Source organism: Diuraphis noxia, unplaced genomic scaffold, assembly GCF_037042655.1.
Source record: "Diuraphis noxia isolate RWA-SAM2 unplaced genomic scaffold, SU_Dnox_SAM2 contig0001, whole genome shotgun sequence".
In the NCBI taxonomy this organism is placed as follows: Eukaryota; Metazoa; Arthropoda; class Insecta; order Hemiptera; family Aphididae; genus Diuraphis; species Diuraphis noxia.
The window spans coordinates 40,302,725-40,316,176 of record NW_028301711.1 but is presented as its reverse complement, the minus strand read 5'-3'; the positions used below and the strand labels follow the sequence as shown (position 1 = coordinate 40,316,176).

Below are 13,452 nucleotides of genomic sequence, written 5' to 3'. Positions count from 1 at the left end.
TTAAGGCATTGGTTTAGGTTTTCAGGCATGGTACCTGCAGACAGTTTTTCAGTCATAGAATTGGAATAATTTTAGAATGAAATTGGTAGTGATGCTATTAGCAAATTACTTGATGTCACTCACCATTTAATTAATACTTTTATTTAAGAAATAGCTAACACTTAAGCAACGTGTAATTAAGAACCCAATAAAATATAGTAGGTAATATAATATTGCAATCTTAATTCACTTAAATGATAATTCAATATTGGATTTTGAGTTTCCGTCTAACTAGAGTCTTAACATTATCGATTTTCCTCATCCTATTTTCAAATTATAAATTATATATTGTATATCTACTTGTATACAATAAATAGTACTAGTAAAATATTATGTATAGTGGGTCTTCACATTCACAAAGCATGCTCAGTATGCTCACATTTTTATTTTGAATTTATTATAATCCAGTTATTTGAAAATTTTTAAGAAAACCTATAATATGAAGACTATAATAATATAATATCTCAAAATATAATCACTTAACTACATTTTTTACCCACTAATAGTATCTACGAATAAATTTGTTCCATTTACAAAGTAGGTAGTTTTGCAATCTATAAATATGGACTTTAGTCAACGTCCCCATGCATAACTATATTTTTATAATTAGTTCTAATCTATTTTCTAGCAGTTATTTATTCTGTTATATACATATAGATACGTCATATTTATGTTTGATGTTGTACCTATCCAAACATGTATAATATCTATATGTTACATTGACTACTTGTATGTAAAAATATCATTAAGTAGTAAATAAAAAAACATCAGAATACGTCTATACCTATTTTAATTTATTTATAATATAAAAATATAAAATTGTTGATTAAGATAAACATTTTTAGCATAACAACCAAAACCATAAAGGTACTAGCTGGTATACTGCCTACTAACCTATAGGTAACCTACATAATAACCACTGGGTTATATTAAGAAAACATTAATCAAAACTTAGTTTAGGTCGGTACCTATACAAAAGGATAGGTATCTGTATATGTATACCTATATAATAGAAAACGGACTATAAATATTTGACAATGACTAGACAAATAAATGTATGTTGTAACTTCTAATTTCTGGGAAGTAAGTTAAATTTAAATTAATGTTTTGCACAAATAATTTGTCATTGACTATTGTGAATAAGAGCACCTAACTGAGATTTTATATTGTTATTATATTTTATTTAGTTACAATTTTAACATCGAAGTTTTGTATACTTTTGAATTGAATGAAAATTATTTTAGACACTCCAAAAAACATTACAGATAGGTAAAAATGAATTATTAAAAAATTTTATATCGTAAATTATCTTAGTATGGTTGTCTTATATCTGGTACATCAACTACAAAATGCCAAACTCAATTAAGATACTAAACATTTTCTGTAATACTAAATAATAATTAGCTATTGAATAGTATTCATTATGTTAGCAATGAAGAACTGTATAGTTTTGCAATTACTGAGTGTGCCATGTACGTCACAGCATACCGGACTTGAACCACATATCATAATCTCATTAGTCCAGGATATCCGTTAACATACGATAGCAAATTTGCAACTTTATTTTGATTGACTTGACAAATGTATACAAAGTTAGTTGTCAATCCACATTACATTAAAATTATCTCTTTGTATTAAATAAAATTCAAAATCTTATTCAGACTATTATTTCAAAAGTAATTTTAAATTTTGGATTTGCATTCATGTTGTGTGATCATATTATAGAGTGATGGACAACAGCCAGGTTAATATTTGCTAGGAATTGTTTAAAATGAACCTTTTGGCACTTTTTGGGGTGAAAGTGCATTACGTATATTTATTACTAAAATACAAGACTAGACGAAACAAAATTTATTTTTAAATATACTATAGACACCTACACCACTAATGTAGTAGCTAGGCGTAAAAAGATATTGATTTATACCATACCTATTACTATTCAGTAGATATATAGTAATAATATTAGCAATTATTATTATATGGTTATTGTTAAAACAATAATCCCCCACTCCGGGGCATATCAGAAACCTACGGGTGTCCCAATAGAAATTCTGCCAAAACTCTCACCCACGTGTAAACCAACCAGCTACAGTTCCACAAGAACCTACAGTACTACCCCCTTCCCAATAGCCTTAGTTGCCGCGGGATAATTAAAAAAAAATAAAATAATAATCCGTATCATTAAACATTTTACGGCGCATATTTTATATGTTTACCCATTACCCAATTATTATAAGATATTAAAAAGTTGATTTTTGTCAATGTGATCTCGATGTTATCTAACTGTTTATATAATTAATAATGAATTATAATAATTTTTTTTTTATCAAACAGCAATATTAAACATTATTCTTAAATTCTAAAAATATCTAAAAGAATTCTCTGAGAAAATAATGTTCAACAGTCGAGGCTGAATATTATTATAGATAGGTACATATTGTAGTGTTGTGAATTTGTGATTCAGTACATAACAGAAAAAAACCAATACCTAAATACATATACGGAAAAATTACACTAGCTGTGTGTCATATTGTGATATGTGAATATATAAATACACATAGTGATATAACAAATATTATACACCAGATGGTATACCTATAGAAACATGAAGCTCGTAAACCAAAAAAAGTTTTTAGGAGATTGAAACAAGGGATGGGGGATGCTTATCATCAACATCCCATACTACAGATTTAGGTTACCAGACTAATGCTGTATAGTGTATATATGACGTATGAAACTTGGCGGGGCGTATTACATTTAAATTTAGGTACACGGAAGTGGCAGTTTCAAAATCATAAAATACAAATAATATATAAATATTTAATGATGACAAAATAGTAACTATTCAGATGCGACTCGATCTAGTACAGTCGTCTCAAACATACGGCCCGCGAGCCACGAGTGGCCCTCAAACCCTTTCTATGTGGCCCGCAATAAAAATCACTTTGAACAAAAATATAAAAAGAATTGTTAAAATTGTTAATAAAATATTAAATAATAATATTATCTAACGTTCATGATATATTAAGTCACATTTAAATAAATGGATTTTGGATGTACTTTTGCCTTCATTTTGTCTTTAGTTTCTAGTGTATAAGTATAAAAATGGCAATTAAAATTTGGCCCGCGAGTTTTTTTTGAAAAAATATATGGCCCGTAGGTAATTTGAGTTTGATTTCACTGATCTAGTACAATAACAAAGAATTCGGCAGGGGAAATAATTTTGGGATTTTTGTTATAGTAGGTAGGTTGTACTAACATTAATTATGAATTATTATGAAATTATGCTTAAATATAGTTAAGTTACTTAAGTATAAGTAATCGGAAAAGTCGTATGGAAGACATCAATGGTAAATATACATAAAATGATTATTTTTTCAAAAATTAATCGTGTACCGAGTGAGAATTGTGATATAAATATTAATATAGGTACACATACATAGGTAAGTAATCAACTATTTTTACCATACTAGTCACAAATCAATATCAATATAAATAACTTGTTATAATATTTTTTTTCATGCTATCTGAAGAGCCTCCCTCCCCCACCCGGGCATGGCAAAAACCTACGGATGCCCATTCGAAATTCTGCCAAAAACATCCACGAGTACCAAAAATCAACAGTTCCCTCTCCCACTGTTCCACACGCTAATGACCGATGTTGTAAAAAAAAAAATTGTCATTATAATAGTTGACATTATTGCAAAGGATTAAATCAAACAAACAAATATTAAGAATAAAAAATATATATATATTAAAACCTAGGTACATTCCATATCAAACATTTTCTATATGAAATGATTAAAATATATTATCGTGTATTTCGCAACCTATATAATATTATCGTGAATTTAGTTATTATATTATACATAGGTAGTTAATTTTTTATGAAATGAAAAATTATATTTATCGATCATAATAAAAACACTAAAAATACCATTATACTCGTTAGTCATTACAAAATAATTGTTTCACTATTTCAATTATTACTCATGACATAAGTTTAATATGGGTATTAAGTTTCTCAAGGAATTTATGTTTTTTATTTCATTATATTATAAGTATAAATTGTTTTTCTTAAAAGAAAAAAATATCTACACTATAATAAGAATAGCTACAAAACTCTATTTAATATAATTGTAAAATAAATCTAATATTAACCCTCGACGTACAGATTAATAATACGATTTAAGCTTCTAAACTACGAAACTGAGAAGCTTATGGTTAACATAATCTATTGTCTGTGTTTTACAAACATTGTAGCCATGTATGTACATTAAACATAATATACGTTGTATTATATGTAGGAATAGGTACAACACTATAATAATTTCGTTCTATTAGTATAAATAAATTTGTCAATAGGATCTTCCTGTATACTTGGACTAACGATGTTTTGAATAGTCGATGAATGGGATTTTGGTGTAGAAGAGACAAACGTCGACGGCGACGATCGTTATGTACGATTAACTTGCCAGGCGTGCCCGACCACGCCTAAAATACCCGTTTATAACACATATGTTCCGATTGACCACAGACAACACTAACTACTAATACCCAGATATTATATAAAAGTAGTTTGTCATTAGTTCAATACATTACTAAAAATATTTAAGAAATCCATATTCCATACATTACTCCATAATATATAGGTTAGGTACTTAGTATTATCTAATAACATAATATCCTAAAAAAAAAAATATGGGACACACCCCACGGCTGTTATTCTTTATAATAAGTGTTTTTACCCTCTTGAAAATTTTATGTCGTAACATATATATATATATATATATATGTATATATATTCTATATTTTGAATAAGTTTACTTTTATTTACATAATATATAATGTCTAATATTGTAGTTAAAGTGTGTTGACTGTTGATGCTGTTTTTCAATAAATAGGTAGTTAAATTTATGTTCTAAAATATAAACGTAGGAAAGGAACCTGCCTATAGTTAGTGTGCCTAAATAATAGATTTATACGGATTCTATTGAAATCAAATTCGAAATTTTATTTCTGTAAAATCGATAGACTAATCAAACAGGTTGTTACATATTTATTCAAAGGTTAATAGGTACTTGATTATTTTAAAATTATATTTTTTCTCATTTTAGTTAGTACCACTTACTATGCAAATTTATCACTCGAAATTAATGAAGTTACACTGATTATCTTTGTATAATATACTACTATGTAAATTATGTAATTACTTATTCATGTTGGGATAACCAATAATATAACTTTAAGTAAGTATCAATAATCAATATAGTGATACTATTTAAATTTATCTTGTGATTGTGAAATATAAACTTTTTATTTGTAACTTAATAATAATGATATACATTTAAACAATTTATTTGTGTCACTGAAAATATTTACCCAAAGGTTTTTCTATAATAGCTTCAATTATTACAGTTGAAAGCATCAATATAAAAAGGTTGATACCACAATGCCCGAATTAAAATAATTTGTATACCTACCAACTACCTACTAAAAACAGATAATAATGTTAACAGTTCCTATATAGGTAATTATTAAACGATTATATTATTCTGTTGTATGAAATATGGATACTTTTTAGATATAGATTAGGTATTTTAAATTGTAATTCAAAGGTTTTATAAAATGTATTTTATGTTTTAATCATAATCTACCTAACTAAGTACCAATCATCAACAATATACCTAATAACAATATTCAAGTCATAAGTAGGTAGGTACAATAAGTTAAAATATAATTTAGACACAATTTAAATAGTTAAAATTATTGAATATTTTTAATAGGTACACAATATGTACAATTATACCAATGTTACTGCATAACACCAACATTTAAATGAAAATATAAATGATAAATGTAATAATTAAAATTACATAACTTAAATCTTAATTATACAGTGAAATACAGATAGTAACTGTAACTAATTAATATTAATATGTTTTAGTGTTGTATGTAGGTGCTTAATTATTAAAAAATCAATTTTAATTTTTAGTTATTAATAACTATGGTTTGGTTGAACATTATTCTAATAGAGGCCATTTTTTGTGAGTTTAAAATTTAGATCGTAAACATTAAATAGTTGTTAAACAAGAGAAATTATTTTTTTAATTGTATATACATTTTTATAACAATTATTTTTGACTTCAAATGAAGCTAGTAATTAATGCAGGCTATTCATTATTTAAAAATAGTTTTTTTTTTAATTATGAGCAAAGAAAATAATGGTTTTTGTTTTTTAATTTAATATTTCTATAGTTACTTTTAACTTTTTCTGCGGTAAAAGAATTATAAGAATGGCATTTATTCATGCCTAATATCTATGCCACTTGACAGAATAATTAGATATATTTGATACTTTTATTAATTAACTATTATTATAAATTTAAGTATAGATTTTGTACTAAAAAAAATTGTTAACAAATTTTCAAAAATATTATATATTTTTCCTGTATTAACTTAATAACTTAATTACAGTTTTAACTGAGCTTTGCAAAAAAATATTTTTTTTTTGAATTACTGTGCATCATAGACAGTAGATTACCAATCTATATCATCAATCATGGTGAGTGAAAAATAACTGGTTGCCATAGACTAGTACTTTTACACCACTTTTTTTTTTAATAATCAACTTCAAATACTTAATACTTGTTCTTAATATATAAAAATATTTCCAAATTTCTTGTTTATACAAATAGGTATATCACAATGTAATATAATTTATTTAAAATTCATTTTAAACTGTCGACTGGTAATACATTAAGTTTGTAGTTTAAAAAAGGTTGAATATTTATTTTTTTCTAAAAAATGATTGCTTATTTTTGTGATTGTATTGAAAAATAAGTTTAAATCAAACTTTTAAATAGGTAAGTAGGTAAGTAGAACAATTATTTTAAGAATATTTTATAATTTAATAACTATAACATAGTATAATGTCTAAAAATTAAAAAGTTATTAAAATTTGTTTCAAATATATGAGTTGTTTTTACAAGATACCTCGAATATATTTTACTATTTACTAAATGTATAAAAATAAATAAATGTTTTAACCATGACAAATACCTATAAATGCATTTTAAATGCCTCGATGATAGACACATAATATTGTAAGAATACAAAACTTATGCACAAAAATTAGTGGATAGTCATTGACGTAATTCTATAAAATTTTAGCAGGTGCTAAACTTTTATCGCCCCAATAATAATCGTAGTGAAAAATTAAGTCATATATAAAGCTAATCATATTGCTCAAATGTACCTACTACAAGTATCTTTTTATATACACAAATATCAAAATGACAAAATCTGTAATATTTAACACTGTATGAGGTGTATCTGTACCATAATATATTATACATATAAAAATATAATATATTTTTATATGGAATGAATTAGAAAGGATTTAGAGTGATTACAACATTTTTAAACAAATTTACAAAAAATTTGAAAAATCAATAAAACATAATAACTATTGTAGTTTAGGCTGTCATATAGTATGCGGTCTACCGGTGAATTTACGAGTATAGTATGCGGTCTACCGGCGATTTACGAGTATAGTATGCGGTCTACCGCGAATAAATAAATTAAAAATATCATAATATTATAGTATAATTATTGTAGCAATAATTGCAAAAAGCATTATCTTTCCTATATAATAGTATAATTATTAGTAGTATAATTATTATTAATAAAATAATTTTCTCACCTTAAGCTTTGTGTTGTTTGACATCCCTTTCTCTTACAACGTAAAACTCTCCTTTCCTTACCTCTCTCCTTACGTAGGTATAAATTCATAGCACTTCCACACTTAATACATTCGGCATTTTCATTATTTGCCACAAGTTTTTTGCTAATTAAAAAATTTGTGGTTGATTCGTCACTACTAATTATTGAATAAAAATCTTTTGCCAACATATTGGGTGTATAAAATATAATATGGTGTCGCGCAATAAATGACATACTGAGCTTTTGAGCCAATACTTTTACAAAATATTGAAGTATTGTTATCTGTGTATAATGTAATTAAGATAAAGTATATCTAAAAGATAGAAAAAGATTAAAGTGTATCTATTAAAAATAAAACCAGTAAAAACCGCAGGTAGACCGCATCCTACAGTGGCTGGTAGAACGCATTTGCCGGTAGACCGCATACTATATGACAGCCGTAGTTTAATAGGTATAAATGTCAGCCTCAGCAGATGCTAAAGCATATCTTTAGGTCCTACTACATAATACCAGGGGGTTCTCCACCCCCATAATTACACCACTGTGGATAGTACTTGTGGGAGCTAAGTATTCCTTCATGATTATATATTCACACATGTAGTTATACTTAGTTAAATTGTAAAAAATATAGTTATAGATAAGTAAATAAATAATAGTGTATACTTATAAGCACCATACACTATACTCTACACAACTACCTAATAAAAAGCACCTTTTCTCTTTACGATCAAATATTTTCTTTTAAACCCATTGCATATCATATTTTATTACAATTGATAAACTTATTGGTACTTACACTTGAGTAGTGTGGATGTGTTGGCCTAGGAGTAGCATAATAGGTTGCCACTCCTCCAGCATGTTGCATGGGATGCATTACCGTTGCAACTTGCATTCAAACAGCTTTTAGGAAACTTCTAAACAGCTAAAATATAAAAATAATTGTTCAATTATTGTGTTACTATTTATAATACATAATATTGGACACACTATTTTTGACTTGTGGGCAATAATCATAAACTCAAGCACATCAACATTTATAATTTTGATGTATTTCAGGTTTTAAATTTGATCTAAAAAACACATTTTAAAAAACAAAGCCCTTACAATTACTAAAGCACTTAATAAGTAAAAGGTTTGGATAAAATAAACAAAATCCAAATCTACTGAGGTCTAAGACTAATTATTTTATAAATAATTACCAGCAATAACATAAGTTTAGACTAAAAAACCATAATATATTTAAATAGGTAGTTTGTAAAAATGTATATATATTCAATGAAGATAATTAAATCGAGAGGATAAATATTTTCTTCAAATTCTAAAATTATTATAAAAACCACAAATTTAACTATGATTCATTTCTCAATTTAATAAATATAATCTAGATGTATCAAATGATTACCCAAAGTACATTTTAAATTATAATTTAACTACTTGGGTGTTATAATTGTAATAAAAAATATTTTTTCCTCATCTATTAGATGCCTATAGTTTTATTGAAATATCTATTTTTTTCATTATCTTCTACCTATAGTTACTTCAGAAAAAACAGATTTAATAATTATGCATAGTACTATAATAAAATAATACTACCACACTTTTGATTATTATGTATATGTTTAACAAATTTAAATTATAAGTAAATAAATTCATGATTTTTGTAAATATGTATTTAGATATACTAAACTGGTAGAGACCAATAAACTTTATAGACTTTGTTAAAAATAAATAAAACATATTGTAGGTACATTATTATAATATTCTAGTATTCAAAAATTATTTGTATAACCAAGTAATATATGATATTATGATGTATTAAAATCAAAAAGATCTTGATAAAAATTATTCATATAAAATATGCATCAAATAATTTAATTAGGAACAATGAAGTTTAATTACAATTTTTTAGTAAAAATGAACTTAAGATTCTTTAAACTAATTACTTTATTAAAACACTAGTTCAGTAAATTGTTTTAAAAATTTATTCAAACACAACATTTACATTTTCTTACTTATCACTAAAAGTAAACAATTTATAGTAACACATAGTTCTATTATTTTACACAAACTAATTACAATTTAAATTATAAAAAAAAAAAACAGAATTAATAGGTTGTATAATATTAATGCGTAGTTAAAACTGATTATTATTATCAATTATCAAATATAAAAATTCTTATCAAACATTAGTAAGTAAGGAACAGAAATAAAGACATAAATTTTACATCTATCAACACAGTAGTAAGTGGTGAAAATACAATTTGCATAAACTAGGTAACTGTTCTATAATAATTTAAATAAGGAGTGTGCACCAGCATAATAAAAAATCATTGGTGGAGCTCCTTAAAATGTGTTTGAATGTACATGATATTGCATGTTACAACATAACTAATGTCAACAAAAAATATTAAAACTAGAACTGATAGATATCTTGAACAAAAATCTACATACCTACTCTGTATATAGCATCCAGATGAATGGTTTCCAATTTTAACAGATTAAAATTACAGTGATGCATTAGCTTCAAACGAGACACACAAAAAACTTAAATAACTGTTGTCGTTTACTCAACATCAAACAATACAAACTGTACGAAAATTTTGGTAAAGCTTCCCTCAACACGAACACTACTCATAACTACTGGGAAAAAGCTGCAGTAAATAGTGTGCGATCGTAGAATTTCCACAAGGTTAACACTTACGAAATATCAATTGATATGGTTGACTAGTGAGATGGCTACAGTCAGCTGAAGACGACCTGCTACCGCCTATTATCTACACTCATGTGTGTACAGATAGGACTTATTGCAGATTGAGACGCTGTGCTCCTCCTGCAAAAACCACAGAGATCCATCCACAGGATGGTATAATAAAAGTATATGGTTATAATATGGTCAATAGGTACTTACCACTGAGTAATGTTTGTGTGATGTGCCGGACATAGCTATGACCATGGAAAGATTACTTGAGTTAATTGATATAGGTGTAAATAACAACTTGCACTGCAATCAGTAGCTAACAGACAATAGCTACGGTAGAAGGCAGAGAAGGCACCAAGTGGCGGCGTGCTTTAAAGCCGGTGAGCATCGATCTTTGCGGAAGTCGGGAACCCTCTTCTGGTGGCGGTCGTAGAGGAAAATAAGTGCGATAAATTAGCGGCAGGATGGTATGTGGGTAGCTGAAAACCGCGAGACGTGTGTATTGATGATGGTATTATTATTATAGATAATTATCAATTATTGATATTCAATAAAAAGTACCTACCCGTCACCAGCCAAAATTATGGTGATTTGGAATAAAAATTAAACGACAATGACCGACGGCGATCGGAAGTGATTTTTTTACGCGGACGTAAGACGTAACCGACCCGAATCGTTATCGCGATAAATAAATAATAGTAATAATAATAATAATAATAATAACAATAATCGCCGTCGGGTCGTCTGTGGTCGTGGTCGTCGTCGTGCTGAGCGGCGGCGGCGGCGGCGTCGGCAGCGACGTCGTGGTCACGTCGTCGACCGGCGGATAAGGAAATACCGTCGAGCGCACACACACTCACGTACACGCGCACGCACGCACCCGACTTCGACACACACACACTCAATGAGCCCACTAACGCACACGACCACACGCCACACACGCCCCACCGAGCTGTCGTAGTTGTAGTAGTGTAGGCAGTCGGTAGTAACTAATAGTAGCACCCGGTAGTAGTAGTTGTTGTTGTTGCTGTTGTTGTTGTTGTTGTTGTAGTAGTAGTGGTAATAGCAGTATTAATATAACACCCATTGGTGGTCGGAGGGGGTTGTGCAGTACGGCGGGGGCGGACACACGGTGCGCTCCATCCCTGAAATAGCAATAATGAACGGAGGAAAAAAACGGCGGCGCGTGTGAGAGGGTGTGAGGAAAAACCCGGTCTCCCACCCACCGTCGGCACTAAAGTCCACCCGCACATCGCGCCGATCGATTTTTGGGTATACCGGCGTGTGTTCTCTCATGGAACAGAAAAAGGCCGCTGCGGGGACTAGAGGACAGTATTATAAACGAGAACGGCTTATATTTGTTTCGCCGAGAATTTGCGATTTTTTCCACAACCCTCTCGTCGCGATCGATTGATCCGGTTACAACGCCGCCGCGCGATATCATAAAATAAAAAAATTTATTTTTATTTTTATTAATATCATACCTGCGATATCGACGGCCGTTCGCTCTACGACACTATAAATAATCCTGTGTGACTTCCGGTCGCATCAGTACTCGGGAATATGGGCGAGGAGTGAGGACAAGCACAGGGACTGGGGACTTTTCTTTTCCGCGCGATCGGATAACACGGTCGGCATGACGGTTTTAAGAACAGCTGTTCCGGAGGCCGCCGCCGTGACCGATTGTAATGCGCGTGGGTGGTAGGCGGCCACCGTGGCGCCTCAGGTCGCGATATCTGTCGTGATATCTACCGACCAAATTCTGTACCGCCAAAAACCGCCCGTCTAACCGACAGATGGCGAAGCTTTCACAAATATATTTGTTTTTTTTTGGTAAGTACTAACATTGATTATAAATACTATATATACTAAAATTATAAATATTATAAATAAATTATAAAATAGAATTTATAATCAATGGTACTAAGTAACGAGCACGGTCTTGGATGTCAATAAAATCAAGGCTGGGCAAACGAGTTAAAATTTGTAAGTGAAGTTTAAAATTTAATTTAATTTAAAAGTTTCAACTTGGCAAATTACATTTGCATTTTCATTAACTTAACTGTTATAAACTCACTTAATTTATTTTTAATTAACATGAAATTAACGAATTAATTTTTCATTTTAAGATGTTATAAAAAATGTACTCATTTGTTTTTAATTTTATTACATTGCATTATTGTCTATTTCAGTCAATTTTGTTTCAAGTACAACATCTTCAATGAAATACAAGCTATAGAGAAATATTTTTACAGTTTACTGTATTATGTATAAATAGGCTAAGTAAATTCTATAATTTAGTTTTGGGGTGGTATATAGTGCGCTAGCGTTAAAAATAACTATTTGTACCTAATATAGTAGGATGGGTTAATTTTTGATAAAAATATTAGATTTTAAAATGTTATTGTGTGTAAAAAATATAATATTATACTACAAGAAGGTACCCAAGATTAAGATTTTTAAATTACAACAAATACCTAGGTGCCTATAACTATTAAGTCGTTAAAATATTAAAATTTCAGTAAAAAAAAAAAAACGGCGTTTATACTTTAGTTAAAATATGTGACTTTAAGTATAATTTTTATGTTTGAACTCAAAAATAAACTTGTATTTAATTTCCAAGGTTAATGACTGAGCTAAAAATGTATTTTAGAAGCTGAACTCATCCCGTATTCAAACTTTTATCTTCATCAATTTTTGATTTTAATTTTTACATTTTTCAAAAATTTTACACTAAAATTAAATCCTTTAATATTTGGTCCTATATTTATAATTATAAAACCTTCAAGGGTCGACGCAGGTGTTTCCTAGGTAGTTTTCCAGTTTGTAAAAGTAATGTAACTTTATCATTTAGGTGGTAATAGTGGTGAACTTTAAATGTGAATTTTTCGACAACAAAATTGATGGGAAATTTTTTTGGCAATATTTTAATCTAAATATTGAGATCCGACTTTTTTGAGAACAGAAATTTGAACTTGAGTCGTACTGAA

At 28.6% G+C, this 13,452-nt stretch overlaps 1 protein-coding gene across 5 annotated transcripts in view; it reads right to left on the bottom strand.

Moving 5' to 3' along the window:
• shep (RNA binding motif single stranded interacting protein alan shepard) overlaps positions 1-11,604 on the bottom strand; it is a 130,491-nt gene extending 118,887 nt beyond the window's left edge. For 3 of the 5 annotated variants that reach the window (XM_015524297.2, XM_015524296.2, XM_015524295.2), the window contains exon 1: positions 8,561-8,686. In XM_015524297.2, the coding sequence (XP_015379783.1) occupies positions 8,561-8,656 (96 nt within the window). In that variant the 5' untranslated portion in view covers positions 8,657-8,686. Of the gene's footprint in view, positions 1-8,560; positions 8,687-10,215; positions 10,595-10,672; positions 10,942-11,027 lie in introns of those variants that run through there. The other 2 variants (XM_089218563.1, XM_015524293.2) reach the window with 2 other exon arrangements.
• Between the last annotated feature and the right edge of the window lie 1,848 nt (positions 11,605-13,452).